This window comes from Plutella xylostella, chromosome 18 (genome assembly GCF_932276165.1).
Source record: "Plutella xylostella chromosome 18, ilPluXylo3.1, whole genome shotgun sequence".
NCBI classification, from domain to species: Eukaryota; Metazoa; Arthropoda; class Insecta; order Lepidoptera; family Plutellidae; genus Plutella; species Plutella xylostella.
Window position 1 is genome coordinate 7894149 of NC_063998.1, and position 25327 is coordinate 7919475.

General features: G+C 36.2%; 1 protein-coding gene across 1 annotated transcript; it reads left to right on the top strand.

Annotated features, from left to right (window-relative positions):
* The first annotated feature begins 4639 nt into the window (after positions 1-4639).
* On the top strand, positions 4640-25283 carry LOC105390907. Its single transcript, XM_048627451.1, has 7 exons — positions 4640-5355; positions 16645-16688; positions 19410-19545; positions 20370-20491; positions 21472-21712; positions 21884-22146; positions 22863-25283. The coding sequence occupies exons 1-7, from the start codon at positions 5211-5213 to the stop codon at positions 25182-25184; spliced, it is 3273 nt and encodes a 1090-aa protein (XP_048483408.1). The 5' UTR covers positions 4640-5210; the 3' UTR covers positions 25185-25283.
* Positions 25284-25327: the final 44 nt, after the last annotated feature.

Sequence of the window (25327 nt, forward strand, 5' to 3'; positions counted from 1 at the left end):
CAGTGGACGGTAATTTGCTGATGACGATGATGCTATGCTTATTTTAATTTAGTAGCTGCGCTTAGATGACTCTTCTTCTAGAAGGTTGTAATGTTATTAATTGCTAGAAATAACATATTTTGTCTAGAAGTGAAGGTGTAGAAAGGAGGTAAGTAGATTATAAAGAAAAATCTCGAACATGAACTAAAGGTGAACTAATGGGTGATGTACTTTGAGAAGTTATTTAATATTCAGTGTGTATCCTGTCGACGTTTGATCGGCGGTCGGTCGCAGTGAAATAAATCGCAAGCTGTATGAGTTACCGGCCGTCCGCCATTAGTGGTGGTGACGCGAATACCAATCAGTAGGACTACCATGAGTTAACGTCTGTAGTAAGATACACAACCAAAATGTACCTTCACATGGACATATGCAACTTTTTCATTGCTCGTGAGTGTATTTCACTATTGCAGTTAGTCTCTTAAAGTACCTACCTATATAAGGAAGATTGGAATTGCGGACTGAATTTCGACAGTAGGTACAAAACTTCTATATGCAACGAACTTTGAAAACACATAGGTTGACCATTCGTTGCTTCCTGAGTCAGTTATTAGACAACACACAATGTTCGAATGACCAGACCACCATTCGATGTTCCATGGACAATAAATCAGGCAACACAGTCATCACACATCCTACCTCTACAGTGGTATAGTGGTATTGACCTCCACAGCCTTGAATTCAATATACAAGCTCGGTATAATCGTATTCTCGCAGTAGGCCCCCCGTATCGGAAGATGTTCCGCTCCACAACACGGTCAATGTTAAAAAATATCTAACATATAGTTAATATCGTAGTTTATTTTCTCTATGGTTAATGCTGCTATAAATATATACCTGAAAGAGGGTGAAAGTTCACAACTTATTTTCTTTGTATTTTATTGAAACTTAGCGGCTTGCGTGATTTTTTACTATGGGAGCAAGATGGGAGCAGATTTATTTTTCATGCATTTAAAGTTGTTCAGGATGTCCTCCCGAGTCACCTTTTGCAACATCCTGTATTCATGATTACTGAGCCAGTTTATCACTTCAGTATCAAAGGAAATTGGACAGATAATAATTATCCGGCAATTGGCTTAACCAATACGGACTGTCTTTGAAAAATGTATTTATCTTTGGTGATAGTAACGAATGGTACTTAAAAATATTGCCAACATGTTTGCAATATCATCGTATCGCATATTGTCATTTACGAATTGTAAAAGACTCATTTGTAAATGTATGTTTGTTTGCCTTCAGTTCGGTCAGTGTTGTAGGGTATGAAAAATAAAGTGTCTAGCGGTTTGGTTTACTCTACCAAAGTAAGAATATTGTAATCTGTGGTAAATATTAATTAATTATTTACAGATAGAAACTACCAGCTTGGGTCAAGTCAGCAAAAATTTAGGTAGGCCAGAAAGGTTTTATCGATATACTATTAAGTTTTCAGGTAGCTGACGATAGATACCTGTATAGAATAAACATGGGTAGACCTCGTAAAAAAATCGTATCAACAGAAAACATGAGATTTCGGTATCCGCATCCTATTTATCGATAATTTTCTGCAATGTTTACGAGTATATTCAATCTTCGTGTTAGATTTACCAGCCAGCGTTATAGAACATTATCAAACCACCGTGTATGGGAAAGTGTATTCCTCTGGCCACATTATAAAGGAATTTACAATAGCCATTCGCGTATCCAAAACCTAGTTAAAACCGAATTAGCCTTCAATCAGACTAAAGCTACGTAAGTCGGGGCTTTCTCGGATAACTCGGTAAATCCACTCACGATTATCTTCTAGGATTAATGAGTAAATACAGGTGTGACATGTAAGACTCACGGGTGACGTCTGAACAAGGCTAAGATTCAGTGGAAATGTTTGATGAAAGTCACTATTCATAATATTTTATGTAGGTACTTGGCCACATTTGAGAGAGATGTAATTACACATTATGAATTTAAGTGATGGAAATGGAGCTAAATTCTTGGCATTAGATATGTACACCTTAAAAGTGAAGCTACCGAAAACTTATACCACATACTTCTTCGATCTTCGAACAAAGTTGGTTGATATGATTATGTGGGAGATCTAAAACTTTTCTATTCAGTTTGACCATAAGATCATGTGTTTAAACGGGAACAAGTCGTTTAGGACACCCTATATTTATAAAAGTACTAATGGGAACTCACGATTGTCAAGCCCATACATAAATCCTATTTTTCACTGAAATAAATTGAGATATACATGGTGCTTTCGTGTCACCTCTGCTCTGACTACCACTGTGGATTATATTAGGTATACATAACGTGACCATTTATTTTTTTTGTCAGAGCGGGACACCTGCGGATTTATGTTGCAAAAAAAAACTTATTGGTATTCATTACAATTATTATGTAGTCTGTGTAGGGAATTAAATCTCGTACGAGATTTCCACCTAGCGAGATCTCGTGAGACCTAGCAAATTAGGGTATCTCGCGAGTTTAGAATAATCGCTATTAAAACATTATGCAAATGCTTATTTTTAGTAGGTACTAGTAACCTAGAGTAAACTTAACTTCACAAGTTCTTAAATCGTTAATCGTTTAAATCGAAATAAAAATGTTGTGAGATCGTATAAATCAAATAAAACAAGTTCAAAAGAGAAGTCAGATCAAGTAATCAAGGTACGGAAAGGCAAGTTAATTTTTGTGAAAATTATTTCGATTCTGAAGATATAACTTAATTATAATTTTAGAGCTGCCAAAACCTTATTGTATTTGTTTAAAATTCGACTCTATTTGTGTTTCCGTAATAGTAATTTTTTTCTGCTTTTTAGCAAAATTTATAGTTTGACAGCGTTAAAATTAGAATTTCTGCCTTTCGAATCGACATCATTGGCTTCTCAAAAAACTCACCATGTCAAGAGAATCATCTGATAGACGACTTCTGATTTTGCATGAAATACACGTTGTCACGCTAAATTTGTCGATCTCGTTATCTCGCACGAATTCACTTAACGAGTTTCAATCTCGTTAAATATGGCCGGGATCTCGCGAGTTCGGGATCTCGGCGGGACGAGATTGCATTCCCTAAGTCTATGTGAGAGGTAATAAGAAGATAATTATATAGCTGTCTCAAGTGATTAATGCAAAATGTAGGTAATTTAAATTATCCTTTGGCCATTTTATGAAAGCGGGACATTTTTGCCCTCGCCGGGGACAGCGGGACGGACAGCTTGAAAGCGGGACTGTCCCGCCGAAAGCGGGACGTATGGTCACCTTAGGTATACAGTGGTGTACGCATGTAGCATGTCATCATTACGACCCATCACGTCCTCACTGCAGGGGCACGGGTCTCCTTCCAATGAAGGAAGGGTTTAGGCCTGACATGTGTACTAACATAAAATCAGCAATCTAGCCATTGGCCAGTCAGCATATTTGATGAAGAACCGATAATCTTTGTACACGATTTCTCGAGTAGAGACCACGAACAGACTGTGTGACGCGTGTGACGCTCTCTAGCCCGCTATAACTAAAGGGTCGATTGCACCTAACGAGTACAGTGGTGAGAGTATCCTCGGCCGATCAATGAACGGCTAGTAAGTGACCGAGTGCGCGGCCGAGGACACTGACTCGCCACTGTACTCGTTAGGTGTAATCGACCCATAAGATATATGGTAGACAAGACAGGTAGCCTGGGGGTGACTTCTTAAATCGGCGAACGATCTAACATAAGAATTTTCACGCAATCGTCACACTTAATACAAGGAGATAGAGCCGTAGTTAACGCAGCGCTCCGAAACTTAGGGAAACCAAATCTGCAGCGCAAACCACGAGTCTATCTAGTGCGATTGATACGTTGTTCTCTTGTTTTCACACTTTACCCATTTTCATACTGTCTATTTCCTATCTATGTGGTTGTCTGGAAGAGTTTCTTTTAGTAATAAGGCCGCCGATTGTACTATTTCTTTTCCTTTCTATGTTTGTGAAAATGTTTCTGTTTGTGCGCAATAAAGAGTATTTTATCTCTATTATATATATTTTATCTTTATCTTTTATACGTTCGTCCGTTGATTTAGTGACCCCCCAGTAGCATGTAATGGTTGGATGAGGAAGGCCGAGGATGAGACACTTCTTGATAGAGAGGCCGTGCAATGTCTAGCAGTAGACGACTACTGGCTGATGATGATGATAACATTTTATCGGTATTTATTCAAAAAGAATTGGAGTAAATTTTCAGCAACATAATATTATGTTCTATGATATGAATACCTACTACTTGAAAAACGTACTTACGTACTTATGTTATACCGCATGTCGAAATCGTAAACTACTGCAGTGCAGTACTAGACAAACAATAACACATGTTATAAATTCTTCAGAATTATCGAAACAAGATAGCAATGATTGAATTGTACACATCTTCATACTAAAACTTCAGGTGAAGTGACGTCACCAGCCCTGAAGCGACAAATAAGTGCTTCTCCATCGCTCAGAACAATCGACACTTGATCACAGCGCATTGAATCATTAGCTGTACACAGGTTAATACTACGAACTACAAATCAAGGTGAAAGCCAATAAAATGGAAATTTTGCATCCAATGATGTAAGTAAGTGTTCCCTCGACGACTATTATCTCGATTGCAATCCGCGCTAATCCGAGCTGTAAACGAAAAATCTTTCACCCAGACTCGCATTATCTGGTCTACGTCAGCCTCTGCGTGCCGTGGATGAAATAACCTTACACGTTATCCTGTACGAGTTAATGCCGCATGTCGCCAGTGAAACATTTACAAGTAACGCGTATAAAAAAAGGATCTCTGTCTTCGGTTGCGCATGATTCGCTCAGTTTTGCGCGCGCCGTTAGACGGGAAAACTCATTCGATCGCTTCGACCGCGTCCGCCAATCGGGTGGCGGCCATCTTTTTTAATTTTTTGCCGCCGGAAAATGGTCTTCGGAATAAGTGATCAGTGGTCTCGGTGATCCCTGGAGATGTGCTCGCCAGGACGATGTGTGTCGGCGCCGATGTGAGCTCGACTCGTCGCTCGATCGGTCGGCTCACGGATCAAAATATTCCTAGATTTCTAATGTTACATTTAGATTTACGATTGGACCATGGATTGCGGAGGTCTTTGGAGCTAGTTTACTGTAGTTAGTACTTTGTGAAGTTTTAAGTAAAGAAGTAGTAAACATAAACCGGTGTCAAGATGATGTCCAAGAAGCAGCTGGCGTGCATGTTCGCCCTCCACATTATATACTTGCTGCTTGGAGCCAGTATCTTCTACCACATAGAGAGTCCTCTGGAAATGGCGCAAAGGGCTGAAGAAAAGCTAGAGCGGCTGGAAATTCAAAGTAAGTTTTGATTACATAAACATTTTGAAGATCTAATTGCGCTTGCTCGTGGTATCTACTATATTAATTTATCAGTGGACTTAGTTGATTGATGTAAATCTGCATCCATGTTACTTATTTTGAAAAGTACCTAACAGCATACTGAAGAAATAAAGAATTCCTGGAAAGTAACATAATAGAAAAACTAAACATGAAATTTTACAAATCTGAAGAGTTTTACTTACCAAATAATCGATGTCACCTGGGCACCTAGTACAAATAGGTAGGTATTTTCCTATTTCTACCGATGTAATTGCTTACGAAAAGTAATAATAGTTCTGAGATAATTTTTGCTGTAGATTTGAACCGAAATAATACAGAAACACCGTAATAATGTGCAGACTCGGACTTTGTAGATACGAGACTAAAAACGAAATGTTTGAAAATATTGTTATCTAACAAAGCATATTTGTCTTTTTGTATCAATGGACAGAGGTGGTAAGCAGCCTGCGAAATTTGTAGGTCTAAGTAGCTAAACCTAGATATAAAGCATCTAAAAATAACCAGGCATACCTACCTAAAGTACATAATTATACTCTCATACGGATTAAGAATATCAGCATAATCTAAATCTACCTATGTAGGTAAGGTACATTTCCACTATAATAAATCTATATTTATACTACTATTATGAAGATGTAAGAGGCTTAGCTTTATCACACACCACACTGGTCTCAGTCTCACCATCCATGTATGTTCTACTGGCTATCGGTCGATCGTTCCATATGAAAACAATTTCATGAAGAAAATGCCTGCCAGCATAATCTGTAGCAGACAAAGCGATGTCCTGAATCATGTAAAAATCAATCAAGTGTACACACATTACGAAAGGTTAGTAACACTAAAGGTAAATAAAATGATAAGCTACTTGAATTAAGTGTGGTCTTCTAAACACTTGTTTAGCGATACGCATGCATCGACCCACTTAGTGCCAAAGATAGGCACTAGAACGCTAATGCACTTAAATATCTAGTGTCAGACTTAAATCAATGCCTTACTTTGGATAAGTAAATTGAATAGTGTTTTACATACATTCGTATGAGCAAGGACTCTGTCTGATGCTATATAGTATTTATTGGAACATGACCTGTGTCCTATGTAGAGGTATGTGTTTGTAGTGTTTAAGTTTATGAACCCACGGAACATTAGAATAGAGTGGGCGTAATAGACATATTGGATTAATACAGGGTGTTGCAAAAAGGGTATACTAAGCCGAAACCAGCATGTACAGCATAATATATCTAAGCCTGAATCTGAAATCAGAATTTATATTATACCTGTATATTTATTTTGTGAATAAAAAGTGCAGACTAAAAACTGTTAAGGGTTTCGGGAAGTATTTCTCTCAACCTTTGGGAATTCGAGATTCAAGATGTAGAACGAAAGTTTTTATTGTGCTTTTAGCATACTATAACATTGCAACCCCGTGTACATAATATGTTACAAATAAAGAATATCTATTATATTTTTACAAATGTCTCCGAAAGAAAAACGAGAGTAATATAGTTAGGTACTGTAAAGCATTTTACCCGCTATGAATGCAGTTGTCTCGCTAAACATAATCATAAGTACAAATAATTTCTATTGCCTCTCTAATAGCGTTGTAAGTACACAGCCATTGTATTCGTATATTTTTCCACGCTACATAAAAAAAAACTTCTTTGTAGAAAAACAATTGACGACTACATCAATTGAAGCAGTTCGATACTGGATGCATCGATGTATTATTATTAACCATGGTTTTGTTATACGAAGTAAGTCGTATTTTCAGTATGTATTTACTATTTACTGGCTCAGGGATATTGCCCCCCTACAGACAAAGATTTTCAGACTCAAAATGTATTGAAGTTGAGACTAATTAGGTACTTCGTAAATGTTACTTTTTTTTACTTCGCGATAGACACACAACACACGCACTCACGCCTTGTACTAATGTACTCCCTTGCGGGGTAGGCAGAGGTGCATTGCTGCACCCATTTTTCGCCAGAGTGTTATGTTAGTCCCAATGTAATAGGGGGCGGGCCTATTGCCATTTTACGGGCACATCCAAGACCTGAGAACAAATATCTGTGTTTAAACAAATATCTGCCCCAGCCGGGAATCGAACCCGGGACCATCGGCTCAGTAGTCAGGGTCACTAACCACTACGCCATTCGGTCGTCAACGTGTTTTTTTTGACTTCGCGATAGAGCTTTCATAAACTTTGAAAGTACCGTTTGAGACCTACCGCTACCTATTATTAACTGCTGAAATTTTTGTTCACGTGACTTAATGTATTGTGGATCATCATCATCATCATCAGCCCGTAACCGTACACTGCTATAAGACATAGGCCTCGCCCATGTATCTCCGCAACACTATAACTTCGCCGAAAGGCTGAAAATGCGTGACAGTATCTAGATGTTGTCATTAGGACATTGTGCAAATTTTACTGCTCATATACGTACCATATACCTAGTATTAAATACATCAAAACGTTACTTGGCTGATTTTTGAGTCACCTGTGGGCTGTGGCTGTGACTATCCCTTGTGGGGTAGGTTAATTATTAGTCATGGATTCATAATATTCACAAGATAAGTCATCGTACCTATAGATATCAAAAAATTTAGCGAGGTATAAAGATTTTGTCTTCGTAAATTCATATAATAGTTTTTTCCTGTGAGCTTTACTACGTCCTACAAATCAATTTTGGCAACGATCTGTCAAATTATATATGCCTTGGTAACACTCATAAGGACCGCTTCATATAAATAAATATTTAAAGTTATCACTTTTCTTTCTTATTAGTAAGTTTATAAACGTATTACTAAGTATATGGCAAAGTGATACTTTTTTAATTAACATAGAAAATACACACATCAGCTGGTCAGATATTATCGAACAAATAACCGAAGTACTTACCTACTTAGTTCTATTTCGTTTATTTATTTAAATTATTACTTACTCCACTACTTACTATTCAATGATAAACCTCATAATCTATGTTAAAATAGACGATGTAAAAACACGTTACACTATCATATTATGGGAAATGCATAAATTTATAGAAACAAATACAAAGAACGAAAACATGTCATGAAAATGTTGTTTTTTGACTTTAACAATACTTACTGCCAGTTTCTATAACTCTATCTATCCATAACTGGTAGTTACTTTCATACGATTTTGACAGATTGTAACTTTTAATTATGTAAAAATTGTATAAAAGTAACTACCAGTTATAGATAGATAGAGTTATAGAAACTAGCAGTTAATCAATATCTTCAATTTCTTACTTGAACCGCCATATGTATAATGAATCCTTATATTCGTGCGACCCAGCACGTCCCCACTCCTTCCAATGAAGGAAGGGTTTAGGCCTAGTCCACCACGCTGGCCAAGTGCGGGTTGGTGCACATGTAGCTCCAATAATTATTAAGGTTCTTTGACTCTGATACCTTTATCTAACGGTTACTTGTACTACATTTTACTGAAATAAACGAACTGTTTGTACTTTAATGGCAATATACTGTTTGTTCCAAAAATAATAAATGACTAGTACAAATTTCATTTAGCACAATGAAACAAACACGGCTCGTGGTACGAGTACCTTCAGAACAAGAAACTGTGTGTGTATAATTAACATTTATGATAAACATATTAAAGCTCATTATAGTTCATCACATCATTCACACCACACATCCACCCAGGCATAGCGTCCTCCGCCAGTCGACACTCGAGCGTACTCACTTGGAATGAGTACTTATTCGCATTCTCTGAATATTACCATCATAAGCCATTCGCACTGAAATGCAAATCTCTTACCATTAAAGTTTTGTTCGAAATCTTCACACAAGTAAACGAAGTCCGCCGATGCTAATCGTCCCCCATACAGTTGGAAATGTGGGTAGTTATAATATATTATATTTGTTTAAATAAACAATTAGTTTGTGTATTGTTTGAGGAGTGTATGTTGAATCATTTCATACTGAACAGACGGACGTGTGAATAGATAATTAAGGAGTAATGAAACACAGTAAAGCCCTGCAACGCCAAGTCAAAGTCGGTAGATATTTATTTATTACTTGTTTAAATGAGTAATTTATTTAAATTAGAGTAGGTATACTCTACCAACACATTATAAAAGTTCCCCTTTCATAGCAAGACGCTACAGGTGAAATTCTATAAGAAGTTGAATATGAACAATAAATATGGTAAGGATGCAGTGGATAAAACAGCCAGATTTGACCGTCAGAGCTTTTTAAGTAAGGCCTAGTAAGTTAGACAGCCCTATCTAGTTAGCTTAACTAGCGCAGCAAAATGTTCTTAATGGGGCCAATTTATGTCATGTCTATACATTTTATAAAATAAGCAGTAAGTATAAAACTAGGAAATTTAATAAAAAATACACAACAAAACAGTAGGAAACCAGAAATAAACCCATTAACCTATCTTCATAGCGTATAAAACGTATTATGAATTTTATCTGTAAAAGAATCAGCTTTCTGTTTGTGCTTTAGTTTTGGCAGGTCATGACTAACTGGTTTTAATTTACTTACGTAGGTACTGCCATGTGCACAAGTGATCGACCAGTGCTAATTGAAAAAAAGCTTTTTTGACATTACTCATTTCACACTCACGAAAAAGTTTCAGTGACGTTTGGAACGTCGATTACAGGTGGAACGTTTTCATTGCACATGAGTGTATTAAGTCTCTAGATTACTTATTATATGAAGGCATTTTCAGTCGATTGAAGCCTATAATGCCTTATCAGTTTTTACATAGTACGACCGAATGGCGTAGTGGTTAGTGACCTGACTACTGAGCCGATGGTCCCGGGTTCGATTCCCGGCTGGGGCAGATATTTGTTTAAACACAGATATTTGTTCTCGGGTCTTGGATGTGCCCGTAAAATGGCAATAGGCCCGCCCCCTATTCTGGCGAAAAGTGGGTGCAGCAATGCACCTCTGCCTACCCCGCAAGGGAGCGTACATTAGTACAAGGCGTGAATGCGTGTTTTTTTTTTTTTTTTTACAAAGTTTCTATAATAGATACATATTTAAATATTTGGAACGCTCCTATGTTACTATCATAGGCAGTTTATGAGCTGTTCATTTTCGCAGACCAGCAGTTAAATAAAGAATAAAAGGAAAATGTGAACGAAACGCAAGTCTCAGATACAATCGTCAAAAGTTCATAATTTTTAATGTCTGTTATAAAACTATACTAACTACACCAGGGTACTTTTCCTCAAACTTTATTATACTAAATATTATTAGTTCGTCTTTTAAAATTTTAGGTTTGGAGGTAACATTTTAGTCGATTGTAGGAAATTATAGCGAAGTTAATTTTCTGATACTATTAGTTATCAGAAAATTAATTAATTAATTATTATCGTTCACGACGTTTTTTTACATATCAATAGAATTAAAAAGAATTAAGAAGAAAAAAAGCAATACACAATACGAATAGTATTCGGTAAGTATGGTTCTTTTGTTTTCTAGATGAATTTTATTATTCCGCACCTCATATAAGGAAGTGCTAAGGATAATCTGTACAGTGTAGTAGGTACAAGGGCCGGAAGGAGCAGCGGTTAATAATAAAGAGTGTGGGGTGTTGTGTGTGCCAAAGATTCCAGAGGGTTAACTTACGAAAACTGAAGTTTCGGTGCGCCGCCCCGTCCGGTTTTGAAATCATGTGCGAAAAAGTTATGCTTCGAAAAATAGTTCTTTCCAATTCGACATAAGTATGAAGGCAGGTACTAACTAATTACTTTGAAAATTCACATAGAGGCTGGTACTACATATTACATAGTATTTCTATAAAAATTCGTCCGTACGTCACGTGACTTTTTTGTATACTTTTAATAATATTTATCTTCTTCATCATCATCATCATGTAAATGCAAACATCTGACTAGATGCAGTGCATTTAACAATCTCTTCATACTATTAGTAAATTATGTACTCATTTTTCCTATGTTACATCGGACATTTTTAACTTCTTGAACTGAATTTCATTATGAACATACCTACCAAACATAATTAGGTGTATTTTCCTATGTAATCTGTCTACGTGGTCATAAAATGTTTCAATGATTATTAGGTACATATATTGCTCATGAATGTCTACGTCATATTCCTATTTAGGTGGTTTGACGCAAAAGAAAACATATTTGAACATCATAAATATTATGAAACCGTTAAAATGATAAATTACCGTATTCAATGTAAACGATTCTAAAACAAAAGTTAAGTTTTGTACTGTCATTACTAGCAATAATAAAAATACACAAATAATCATAAAATTATAATTATAAGCCTTGCCTGGAGATCGCTTTTTCTGAAATAAGTTTTAGTTCTATGGGTTTCAACAAAAAAATCTGCTCCTAATATTTGAAAATTATAGACAACGATAATTAAATTAAATTGGAAAGAAATATCTGCGCAAGAAAGTTCCAATAGTTTATTTATGTTATATTATTGAATTATTATTAGTAACTGTTGATTATCTATCTATACATACAGGTACAAACCGTAGAGTAAAGTATGTCCGTCTCGCTGTTAGGAAAACAATAAAGTCATTTATTGATTTCGTAACATCTAGGAATGCAACCGTGTAATTTATATAGCTTTGTTTATTTTTGTCCTTTATACTTAAACAGTTTCTTCTAAAAAAATGAGTTTAAATTGTGTGTGTAAGGTAAATGATATTTTTTATAAAAAAAAATGCTGATTTTCAAAAATAAAGCTTGATAGTTTCAAGGGTCGTAGTTTAGGGTAGTCAGACTTTACAATGATATGGATCATAAAATTAAATAGTTCTTCAGATGATCTTGGATCTAGGTTTCCATTAAGTAGTGGCAATGAAAAGTAGTTTTACTGAAGGAACGAATTAGGTAGTCAAAGCGTAATAGGATCCAAGAATATCACATAATATTTATCATCATCAGCCCTTAATCGTCCACTGCTGGGCATAGGTCTCTCCCTAGGAGCGCCACAACACTCTGTCACGACTCGACTATAATCCCCGAAGATCAAAGGAGAATGGCCAAATCTCTATGGTGCTATGACCCGCCAGAGCAGCCATTGATGAAAGATGTACTGATGTAGCCTACAGGTGTAAACTTTATTATTATGAGGTATGGGAAAACGAAGATATAGGTGCTGAAAGATCAAGTCTTTGTACTGTACTAGATGTTACCCTCAAACTAAGTATTGTTTTTGAAAGTGGTTTAGATTTTTTACCTCCGATGTTTCCGCTCCTAGTTCTAATACTCTCATAGAGATTTCCACAAGCATTGGCCTTTATTGACAGAAGGCGACAGATGACATCTAAATCAACTTGTTAAATAGTATGTGAGTAAATATGTCGTGAGGAGCTCGGCATGTCTTGCGAATTAGCTCTCTAATTAGTGATGTCCCCAAGTTTATACCAACCTACAGTCATTGCTTGACACGATCACCCGACCAGTCCATATCCTCCTCTCTGCATCTCTATAATAGCGACGCTAAGTGAACGAACCTTACTGACGCGCAACAGTAATATTACTCAATACATTTTTAATGTGATAATAGGCCAATTGAATAAAAAGTTCGTGAAGGATGGAGGCTGTTATCGAGTTGCGTGTTAACGAAGTTACAATAAGATGTCAAATGGATGAGTCTGAAATGCACGAAATAATTTTGACGAATTAAGGTCGCAAATTAAATTCAGATACCTAGGTAAATACCTAAGTTGTATATTTTTACCACCTTCATGAATCTGTACCACAGTTCAACTATAAAGTCATGACAGTATAGAGTGAGATTTTGCAAAGACTTTTTATCATTGTAGTTATTTACTTACATTATCATAGATTTTAATAATAAAATACCGATTAGCTTTTAACGGATATTTCCTTAAATAAATATAATAAATAGATCGATACGGTCTTTAATAATTAGTTAGGATTCACTTCCGTTTTCAGGACTTTATAGTTAAGCTGTAAGTGGGTCTAAAATGTTTTTTTACTAAACTAATCTACTCGTATGTAAGTACCAATATATTATTATATAAGTAGGTATACATGAACTTTGAAATTGTTTATTCAAATAAAGAACATCTATGTATAGATCTATAAATTTTGCATCCAAGCCTGACATCGATCCCTGGATCTCACAGTTTCAAATCAATTACAGCAGCCCTAATAAGGGCATCAATTACACATGAGATACAAATACCTGACAGTGAACTCGCATATTTCAAATATCGAATACATCTATTTCATAATCATGACAGATTCTAGTTAACTAAGTAAGGGCATGTCATGAACAAGTTAAGCTCTAACATACCTGGATACTTATAATATTTACTCGTAGTTTGCTATAAGTAGTTAATAAAATGTTTTTGTTTTTCGAGGACGATTATAGAACAGTTTACTGATGAAATGGTTATATGTATAAAGTTGACACACTTGGAAAGCTGAATCTGGATCAGTATTACAGAGGTTTTAATTCAAAAGACCGCTAAAAGTCTATTTTTTTTTAAATAAATGGCATACTTATATTACTTATAGGGTATCTAATACTACATGCATGTCTTCTCCATAATGGGTTACAAATTATAAGGATGATGGTATAATTAATACACGATGATACAAGGTATACATATACCCTCACCCTTGAGCAAAAATAATCTTTTCGACATCATCAATACCTTTATATCTAGCAACATACATACATACATAATTACATACAACATAATATATGTACTAGATCTCCAAAGGTAGGATCACCAATACAACCATTGTGATCCGTAATTCTATTATAATAGGCACATTAACCATTTTAATGTGTGCTACAAAGTAGTAGGAAGTTGTTATCTGTATAAAGTAAGCCCCCATACAATTGACTGCGGTTTAGGATTCGACAAAGGTGAGGGTGCGGCTCGTGTATTGTACAATTGATTACTAATCAGACGGTTTACAGTGGGACTGTAGCTATGTCCCATTTTGAAACCCGACAAAAAAGTTGGGGTCTTGTAGGTTGGATTGGTTTTGGAAGATATGTGTCGTATCTCTGGAATAAATGAGCAGTGCCTCACTTGTGTAAACGACAACTGAACAAATAAAATAAAGCTTTTTTCAAAAGAGTGGTTAAGTCTTATCAATGCATAAGTATACTGGTACCTAGTTTATTATAAAAATAATCCATTAATTCGTTTTATATCACCCTATGCTAATACATATAGGTACATCTTATAAAAACCAATAAGTATCTAACTCTAAGTCCCAATCAGGACCGAGCTCTATCAAATAGATATAAAACCAATTTACGATATCGGCTGTATTATTGAATCGAACTATTGTCCGGCGAATCGAAGGACACATCCCACTGTCAAGTTCATCCTCCGTATTCAGAGCATCGATACTATTTCAACGGGACAATGAAGCAATTCTGAAATAAAGTGTATTATACTCTTGCACCACAACTACCTCTAATCCTATTTTTTTTTATTTATATAACTCTCTTCCTTCGGTAGAGAGGTAGAGATTGCTATAAGCAATAAGGCCGCCTTTTTGTACTGTTCTTATTTTTAAGTTTTATTTTGTATTGTTTCTGTTTTTTTTGGTGCAAATAAAGAGGATTGTATTGTATTGTAATAAAGGATTTACCAAAGTAGATTCATTCATTCAATAATCAATACCCCTACGACAAAAACGCATGTTTCTGGCGGAAACGAAAATAACGTCTACTTCTAGGCAATACGAATCTATAGATAGGATATAGGATCTAAAAATATAGAATTAATACAATACAATATCTGTATACAATACAAGACCAGATTTTTTTCCTCTGAAATACCTATCTAAGTACCTACTAGGTATTACGTTGGTCCTTCAACTCTATAATTTAATTGGCCGAGTAAAAACTGCGTAAAGAAAGCTTTTAAACTAGTTTTTTTTCAGCGTTCCGCTAATTTGAATTCTACGTTAAAAACTTTAGGTTGCAATTTGAACTTACTCATCCGGCAAATTATTGCCGACTTTGTTTGCTTTAAGTAGCTACTAAGTACTTACTTATACTAAGTAAGAAGCTAATTATTTGTCTGTTAAAATGTCTAGTTACATGTGACTTGATGTGTTTCTTCTTGAACATAATGATCGAACATTCCTTTCCGCACACAAGATTTTCATTAGCATCAGCCAAAATAGCCATCTAGCCTTTATATCCCGTAATATTTCCCACAGATCTCCTTATGAGCACCGACTAAAATTCTTTAAAATGACTTCTTTACGAAATAGACGTGAAACGCATGACTTAATATTTCTTTATAAAACTTTAAATAATTTATTAGACTGTCCTGATATTCTTGCATCTATCTCTTTCCCAATCCCATATCACCTTCCAAGATATCCCATAAAGAAACTTCTCAGTGGACCCCAAGCTCGCACGAATGTTGGATCCCACTCTCCAATCAATAGGTTATGTGATCTTTATACTCGTAACATGTATAATAATAAATTAAACATTGACATCTTTCACGACTCCTTTAATATCTTTAAGAAAAAAATAAGCCAGAAATAATTGCTATAATAGTTATATTTTTTCCTTCAATTTGTTTTGCTACAAATAATTTTAATGTTTGTTATATTGTTTATTTCCATCTTTAATATTCTGTTGTTTTTAAGATAATTTCTTTAAAAAGGATGTGTACGCCTATAAATGGTTTTCGCAACGAAATTGTTACCTATTAATTTATCTTTGTATTTTGTGTTGTGTAAACTGCTGGCGTTCCATATTTTATAAATAAATAAATAAATAAATAAATAAATAAATAAATAAATAAATAAATAAATAAATAAATAAATAAATAAATAAATAAATAAATAAATAAATAAATAAAATAGTTATGTTATACTAGAAATTCATCTTTTTTGGCTCCCAAGAGGAGGACCTATGCCCTGGAAGCCCATACATAGCTTTGAAGCATTAGGCATGGTATGATATATGACCGTTTGGAAATCAATTGATTTTCACACACGCCTTGAAATGCTTTGAAATATGAGATTCTTGATTACCCACCTTACGAGGCGTAATAATTTACATTCAGATACAAACCCGAGACTGTCGGCAGCAGAACGCCAACATTAGGTACCATGTGCTACAAATATCGGTCTTAACCTTCTCGTTAGAGAAGTACTTATACCTACATATTCCCTGGTCTTAACCTTAACTCAAATTTTAACCTAACTATATTATTCATAGCCCGAAATTTCATTTTCACAGATCTCCTCTACGAGAACTACATCCCGAATGACCCAGACAAGCAGGTGAGCCACTGTCTCACTCTCTATATCCAACTTAGTTAGGTATATATGAGTAAATATACTTAAGAGGAGAGTATACCTTCGCGATTCTAGCGAAATAGGTATTTAGGAAAAGATTTGTTATCACTTGCGCTCTCATGTCCCGGGAACGGGTGCGATAGAGATGCACTGCAGCACGCGACTGACAATAGGTACTTTTCATAATGAAATTCTAGTTTCGGGAGAAAACGTTTTACACTAACTAAATATCAACCAATCTTTTAGATTTTGGTGTCAATCGCTTCAGCATAATATATTCTAGGTTTATAGGTTTCGCTTTTTTAAAAAAAATACATTGTTATTGTTCAACCAACGGCTTGATTCAACACACAAAAATTACGTTATTTGAGGTGCCTATAACTTGGAACCTATAAAAAATTTCGAAAAAAGAAAAAGCTATAAACCTAGTTATTCCTTGTGTCAATAACATACTAAAAAATCATGGAAATTGGATAGTATTTAGAGGTAGTAAAACGTTTTCTCTTTTTGTATGGACGTGCAAGTGCTATACTCTCCTCTTAAGAGGGAAGTATACCACTTGCTCGTCCATACAAAAAGAGAAAACGTTTTACTACTTCTAAATATTATGCAATCTCCATGATTTTTAGATATTGACACAAGAAATAGTCATTTCTTGTGTCAATATCTAAGCTTTATAGCTTTTCCTTTTTTCAAAATTTTCCATAGATTCAAACTAATAGGCACCTCAAAAAACGTATTTTTTCTGATTAAAACCTTATTGAATCAAACCGTTTGTTGAACAATAACAATGTATTTTTTACTAAAAAGCGAAAGCTATAAACCTAGAATATTTTATGCTGAAGAGATTGACATCAAAATCAAAGAGATTGGTTGATATTTAGTTAGTGTAAAATGTTTTCTCCCGAAACCAGAATTTCATCAAGAAAACCTATTGTCAATCGCGTTCTGCAGTGCATCTCTATCGCACCCGTGCCCGGGGCATGAGAGCACAAGTGATACCAAATGTTTTCCTAAATACCTATTTCGCTAGAATCGAGTAGGTATACTGTCCTCTTAATACCTATGTACCTATTTGAGTTATGAATGGCTTGCAGGACGATATCGCATGGCCCAACTAACACCGTAGCGTTTAAAAAACTCTCATATAACTTGTATAATGGTTCCATTCGAAAATTAAAGTGTTAAGACATAGCTGTATAAGAGTGTAGGAGAGTGCTCTAACTCACTTATAACCACGAAAGAGGCCCACGATTTTGAGAGTAAAGGCTTTAGAAAGTCTGTAAAACGGTGTCATTGAAGTGTTTAAGTTATAGAAAGCCTGTAGTACGGTGTCATTGAAGTGCTAAAGTTACTATTGAAGAGCGTTTAATCACTCTCAGCTAGAACTTTTGCCGGTATAGTTGTAGTTGTAGAATGGTTATTTGACTCCCTGACTCTTATTTGTTTGGTAAAAAAGGGTTAAGTGAGTATGTTACCGTTCTTCGAATACACTTTTACCATACAAGTTGTATGTCTTTGAAAATAATAGTGTCAACAGTAATCATACGCGACAGTATTAGAGTGACAGTATTGATTAATACTAAATAACAGTAAATATAATATATTAAAATGACTTAACATGTTTTGTGAATTGAAAATAATATGCCATTGTAATTTTACTGTAATGTATACCATATTTTCCACCTCAATTTTTATGCGCTCCGAATTTATTAAGGATTTCAAATGACACATAAGTAAATATAAAATAGACGACTCAATTTTGTATTTTTTTGTATCCTTGCTGTATGTCCATTAGTTTCATAAATCGATTGGCATGACTGGAATAACAAAATTCACATAAATAAGTAAGTATTTTAAAGCAAAATATTGTTTATCCCAGCAATTTATAGGTTAGGTCGCCAATGCAAATGGCGAACTTACATTTAAGACATATAGACTCACCTAAGTCATCTATTACACTTTTTGAAATAGAACACCCTTAGCCAAGGGTATTATGCAGTCTTAGTCGATCCGCACAGTCTTGCTTAACACCGTTACTTTTACAGTCTACTTGCCTAACGCAATAAGCGTAAGTTAAGTTAACCTTAAAGATTAAAACTGCATTGTTGAGTTTTCCAACACTGTAAGAATCTTGTCTTACTGCACTCTTGACAAAATCTCTTTTATAACCAATACCTGCAGCCTAAAGTCAATATGACACCTAAAGATTTATATGAGTATTAAAGGAAACCACTTAACAACCATAAGTGTTAACAGGTGTCAGTGAGCACTCTTGTATAGCTTTAGGTTCTAGAAACAGTTTAAACCTATAACATCTTAATTATAATTGCTTTGACTAATACCATTTAAACACTTAAACCTGCTGTTAACACTAATTTCATTTTTTAACTCATCTTTATCGCTTTATGTTAGAACTGAGATAATTATAACACAGTTATACAGGTTAAAGTTATAAAAATAGCTGTAACTGAGGGTAAAATGTTTGTTGGGGGGAGCCCTTGAAGACAAATCCGACAAAATCTTGATGGTCACATTGTTCACACACACTTCTGGTTCCTTAAATATAAATGACATACATACATTTATGTATGTTTTTGCTGTAATCAACGAAGAGGTAGTAAGAGCCACCCGTTTTTCGCTGTACTCACGTGACGGGACGCGAGTCCAGTCCACCCAAATAAATCTGACCTTCTCCCCTTCCAGGACAGCATCCTGCGCAAGCTGTCAGACTACTGCGGCAAGTCCATGTTCAACTACACCACTGAGGATGAGGAGCCCCCGATCAAGTGGGACTTCTACCACTCCTTCTTCTTCTCCTACACCGTCGTCAGCACTATCGGTGAGTTGTGATTGGTTTGTTTGTGTGACGTCATGGCTTTCTATTGGAGGGTTTGTACGCGTCTCCTATAAAGTGGGACTTCTACCACTCCTTCTTCTACTCCTACACCGTCGTCAGCACTATAGGTTAGTTGGTTTATTGTGATTGGTCTGTTTTTGTGACGTCCTGGTTTTCTGTTGGAGCGTTTACAGGTAAATTTTTGCTAATCCTTAAAAAACTAAACCAAAATCGATTCAGCCGTTTGGGAGCTACGTACCACTATCACAGACAGATACACACACAAAAATTCAAAGATACACTCACACGTAAATTTTTTGTAGATTATACTCATGTGAAATGGGCAGAAGTCACCGGTTTACGAATAATATTATAAAGTAATTTAGCTATTTTCCCAAGTAGGTAACTACTAATATGAATGAATGAAAGTTTGTACTTACATTTACAATCAACGGTTCAGCGATAACAGGAAATGTAGCACAAAAATAAATAAAAGAATTGTATCATTTACGGAAATGTATTATCCTATCTCAAAGTGGGTTTGTCTATGTATAATTAATCGACTATTTTGCATGTACTTAATTAAATACTTAAGTAAGTAGTTTTGTATATTTTTCCCTCCAAGTACTTTCAGCTTAGGAAACAAAAGTAGGTAGTCCTGTTCGTTTAGAATATTTGCCACCTATTATTTGTTTAGATTTTACTCGTACCTGGATATATTATCATCATCAGCCAACATTGGATTCCTAAATTAGAGTTTTAATACCTACAGCGCATCAAGATATTCTGTAGGTACCTTACCTTATCATCCATCCTTTAAATTTCAGGTTATGGAAATTTGTCGCCAACCACCCACCTGTCCAGAATCCTGATGATATTCTACGGTCTCTTCGGCATCCCTATCAACGGTATCCTGCTCGCCAACCTCGGAGAGTACTTTGGGCTACAGGTAATCTTCAGTCATAACTTTAACTATGTCCTTACCTAAATTACCTACTGGACCTAACATACCTCTAGGTTCGATATAAACTTTTGTCACTGCTTCCTATGTCTCTCGCTAACATCGCGTTGCCCTTTGAACGAATGAGACATAATTTTTTATCACATATTGTCGTGGGTAGAAAGCTAGACCTCCAGAGCGTCGTTAAATTTGCCAGTACGACCTACATACTTGCCTAATTAAATTTAATGCAGATCAAGAATCGTTAGATTATATGACTGCATATTAACCTTGTTCGGAATGTTAACCTAGGATAGATTTGCTAGAGCCTTGGGTTGAAATAGATACGGAAAATGATAAGTATCTGCACTACAATAGAACGTGTACAGTTTCTTAAATTATTTAAAGTATGCACGTCTTTGCATTAGTTTTAAAAAGCTCCAGCAATTGCTAGCTATATCCTTAGATTATGGAGGTAGTAAGATAGGAAATAAAACGTAACTGAATTTGGCTTTTAGGTGACTTGGTTTATTGTGAAGACGTTTCAACACAGACCTGTTAAAAATGATTCGCTACTCAGGTTTATATTTATCAACTGCTACCTTGATTATAACTATGACTATGTAGTTCAATTTCAATCAATAACAATGAACAAGTTGTAGCTACAGCTGCTTCCCACACTAAGTTACGCCTTCTCTCCCAAGGCACCAACGTTAGTCCAAGACGCTTGCCATCCATGTGCTATAATTATGGTGGTCCCAAAACTCAAGAATCGTCAAAGGCGAAGATCAGTGGGGGTTAGTTTCTATGTCCGCTTAGTTCGTCATCATTACTTTTTCGACCTATTGGAGTCTACTGTTCGTAATATAGAATTCTTGGTGATTGTCATCTGCAAAGCTAATTACTTATTCGTCTATTCTTACTTATTTTATGTAAAAAAAAAATGTTTCAGTCATTTTTGGGTAACGCATTGTTTCTTTCTCTTCCAGCTCATAACAGTCTACCGTCGATACAAAAGACGGGATGAGAAGCGAGCGGATCGATTGGACTACTTCTTCCACAACCTGGGCATGTTGGGGCAGATCTTCCTGTACCTGGTGCCAGGGTTCCTCTTCTTCATATTCCTCCCGGCTTGCATCTTCATCGTGTTTGAGGGCTGGGACTACGTCGCCGCTATCTACTATGCGTTTGTCACGCTGACTACTATAGGGTTCGGTGATTTGGTCGCTGGTAAGTTTTACTACAGCAAATTTTTGATAATTTTATTATTATTTTTGGTGTACCAATAAAGAGTATTCAATCTATCTGCACAGTTATAACTTATAAGTCATCTATTCTAACAGCGCCTTAAAAAACTAAAGCCTTACCTCACCACTGAAACAAACATTTTCTTAATTTCAGGCACCGTGAACAATGGCTTTGCGTCCGGTTACTTCTTCATCTATGAGATATTCCTCATAATCTGGATCACATTTGGCCTCGGCTACATTGTCATGCTTCTTGGCTTCATCACTAGTGGAATGAGATCTGAAGGAGTCCATAGAATGGAACAGAAACTCGCTTATCACTTTAAGATGACACAGAACCGAATTCTAAATGGGTTCTCGCGAGACATGAATGTGATAAGGAAGATTATCAACGAAGCGAATTTGATTAAGATTAAGGTGAGATTAATTATGTTAGATAAATATAATAATAATTCGAAAATTAATATGATAGGCTGATAGGCTCACGTAGTCACGTTGAAGGTCCAGGGCTTGGCATCGGGCCCCCTCGAAGGAATCCTGATGTGCACTCAGAAAATTCACTTGTCTGTTTTGTAAACAAATATAATGCGTAATGGCAGCTGGTGATATATAACAGAAATTTCCGAAAATCACAATTATTCCGATAATGGCGACAACCAGACGAAGACTGACCACAACTAATATCTTGTCAAAGTAAAATTAACTTACCGTATCAAAGGAGTAGGATGATTTCAATCTACCCACATACAAATATTAATAGTGTTCGACCGGTGTCGAATAAATTAGTATGACATCGAACTAATATAGAAGCAATTCATCTGTATCTACAGACATACATTAGCTATTTTATTTTCATTTTTGTTAATCTATCGGACGAACCTATTTTTTTACATAATATAAATATGCACGTCTTAATTGTACTAATTTTCTTTTATGCGGGGAAATAGATAGGTATGAATTACCACACCTACCTACGTACTTTGACCCTGTGCTATGTGTTAGTGCGTGTTTATAGGCTTGTGTAGAAAAAAACACAATACAAATATCTGTCCCAATCAAAAAATTATTCAGCTATATCAATGTTAGCTTTATTATAGTATTTTTTTAATAAAATATTTTTTTTTTACTTACAGCCCGTCTACATAGAAACTGCGCCATACCTGTATCGAAGTAAAAGCTGCCCTACACTTACTTTTGACATAGAACCAAGGGATCCAGTAGTAAAGAGAAAACGAGCAAACTCCGAAAATATCACCCTATCCGCACGGGATATGCTTAGAATACAATCTGATACGGATTTATTAGGCATTGATAAAGAAAAAACATTTACAGCTTCAGCTATCGTTAAACCAGCAGAACTTCTTGCAAGAGTTGTCAATGTCTTGGGAGGTTTAGAACCAAAAGAAGATCGAGGAGTTCACATGTTTGATGATGATCAAATACTAGCAACTGAAAAACCACCTCTCTGGACGATAGGGCAAGATACAATTATAACAAACTCACCTCAAAGAAACAGAGCGTTGAGTGTAGCCGTTCCTAATTATAGAAAAGAGCCAGTGGACCCTGATCACGCATGGAGTAATGGCGATCCTAATACCAAATTAGAAGCTGTAAATGTTAGACACGGAAAAATGTCTCTGCCCACTACTATACCACCCGAAATACAAATGAAAGAGCCGCAGCATAGAAGTTTCCTATCCAAGCTATTTAGAAAACAAAGTTCTGAAGATAGCAATCCAGAAGAATATCTTAAAAATACAATGAAGGGCAGAGTTAGCGGAGCCCAAGAATATGATAAACCAAAACGTCGTGGTAGTATCTTCCCGTCGTTCAATTTAGGAAATCAAAGTGATGAGGAAGAAAACATGGCAAAAGCTTATAGAGAAAAGACTAAACGTGGTCGAACCAGTATATTCCCTACGTTTGACTTCTCTGAAGATGAAGACGCGGCAGCCGCTCGAGCTTATCGTGAAAAAAGTAAGAGACACAGTATTTTTCCAACATTCGATTTTCACGAGGATGAAGATGCCGCCGCTGCTAAAGCCTACCGAGACAAGACTAAAGCAGGTCGACGCAGCATATTCCCTACTTTTGATTTTAGTGAAACTGAAGACGATATGGCTAGAAAATATAAAGAATCAACGAAACGTGGACGCCACAGTATTTTCCCGACATTCGACTTTTTGGATGAAAAAAGTGATGATGAGGAAGATGATGACATAGATGAAGAAGAATTACGTAGGTATCAAAGTCGGACACAAAAAGGGCGACTCAGTCTTTTTCCTACTTTTGGAAAATCTAAAAAATCTAAAGATGAAGATGCTATGCCTGAAAACTCTGATGAACTACAAAGGTACCAAAATAAGACCAAAAGTGGAAGAGGTAGCCTTTTCCCTTCATTTGGCAAAGACCGTAAAAATAGTTCAGCTGAAGATGAATCTCCGAGTGACCTTGAGGCTAGTATCAGGCAATATCAAAACAAGACCAAAAGTGGTCGTGGCAGTCTTTTCCCTTCGTTTGGAAAAGACCGCAAGAATAATTCAGCTGAAGAGGATTCACCCAATGATCTCGCAGCCAGTATCAAAGAGTACCAGAACAAAACCAAACGTGGCCGTGGAAGCCTGTTTCCATCATTTGGTAAAGATCGGAGTAAAAGTAGTTCCACAGAAGAAGAACCCAGTGATCTCGAAGCCAGTATTAAGCAGTATCAAAAACAATCCAGTCGCGGTCGTAATAGCCTATTTTCAGGTGATATTGAAAACTATAGAAATTCGACTCAAAGGGGCCGACCAAGTCTTTTTGATCCCAATCTAAATATGGATAACTTAGAAGAAGATGAAAAAGTAGAGGTCCTAGAGCAAACTAGTGTAGCGGATTTATTACGCGCATTAACAGTGCTTGAAGCAGTCGCACCGCAACAAAAGCGAGGGTCATTTGATGCTACTAGTTTTTTGGGGTTATTAGCGGGCGAGGCAGCATCTCCGGCCCCTCAGCCAACCCGACGGAGAGGATCTATCCGTCCAGATTTTGCAATGCCTAATTTGCCAAGCCGGCTTGAACCATCTGAGGAACCTGCTGGCCCTAGAAGAAGACGGGTGTCAGCCAGGGCCGCCACGCCACAGTTCACCCCAACTTTAGCCACAGTGGTGGCCGGTGCCGAGCTGCAGACTACAGCCACCGCAGCCAGAGAGAACCGAATGTCTATGATCAACCACCCGCCGCCACCTCCTTATTCTGAAGCAACAGCAACGGGTGACGCAGAAACACAAGGGCCAAGGCAGAGAAGATTCTCTCCCGCCCCAGGGAATGTTGGCAGAGCAAACACTGGACCAGTTCCAAGACTTTTCTCTAGAATACGCAAAGAAAGTGTTAATAGTATTGAAGAAGAAGCCTCGACTAGTAGGCGAGGTAGTCTGACCGATGTTGTGATAGATAATAATAAAGACAATACATAACATAGTGCCTTATTAGAACAATTTATTTATATTGTAATGTATATTATTAATGATTAAGTAGTTCTAACTAATTATTAAATTACGCCGTCCAATACTAAATCATGTGGTTTCAATTGATTAATCACTAGGAGTTCAATAAAAGT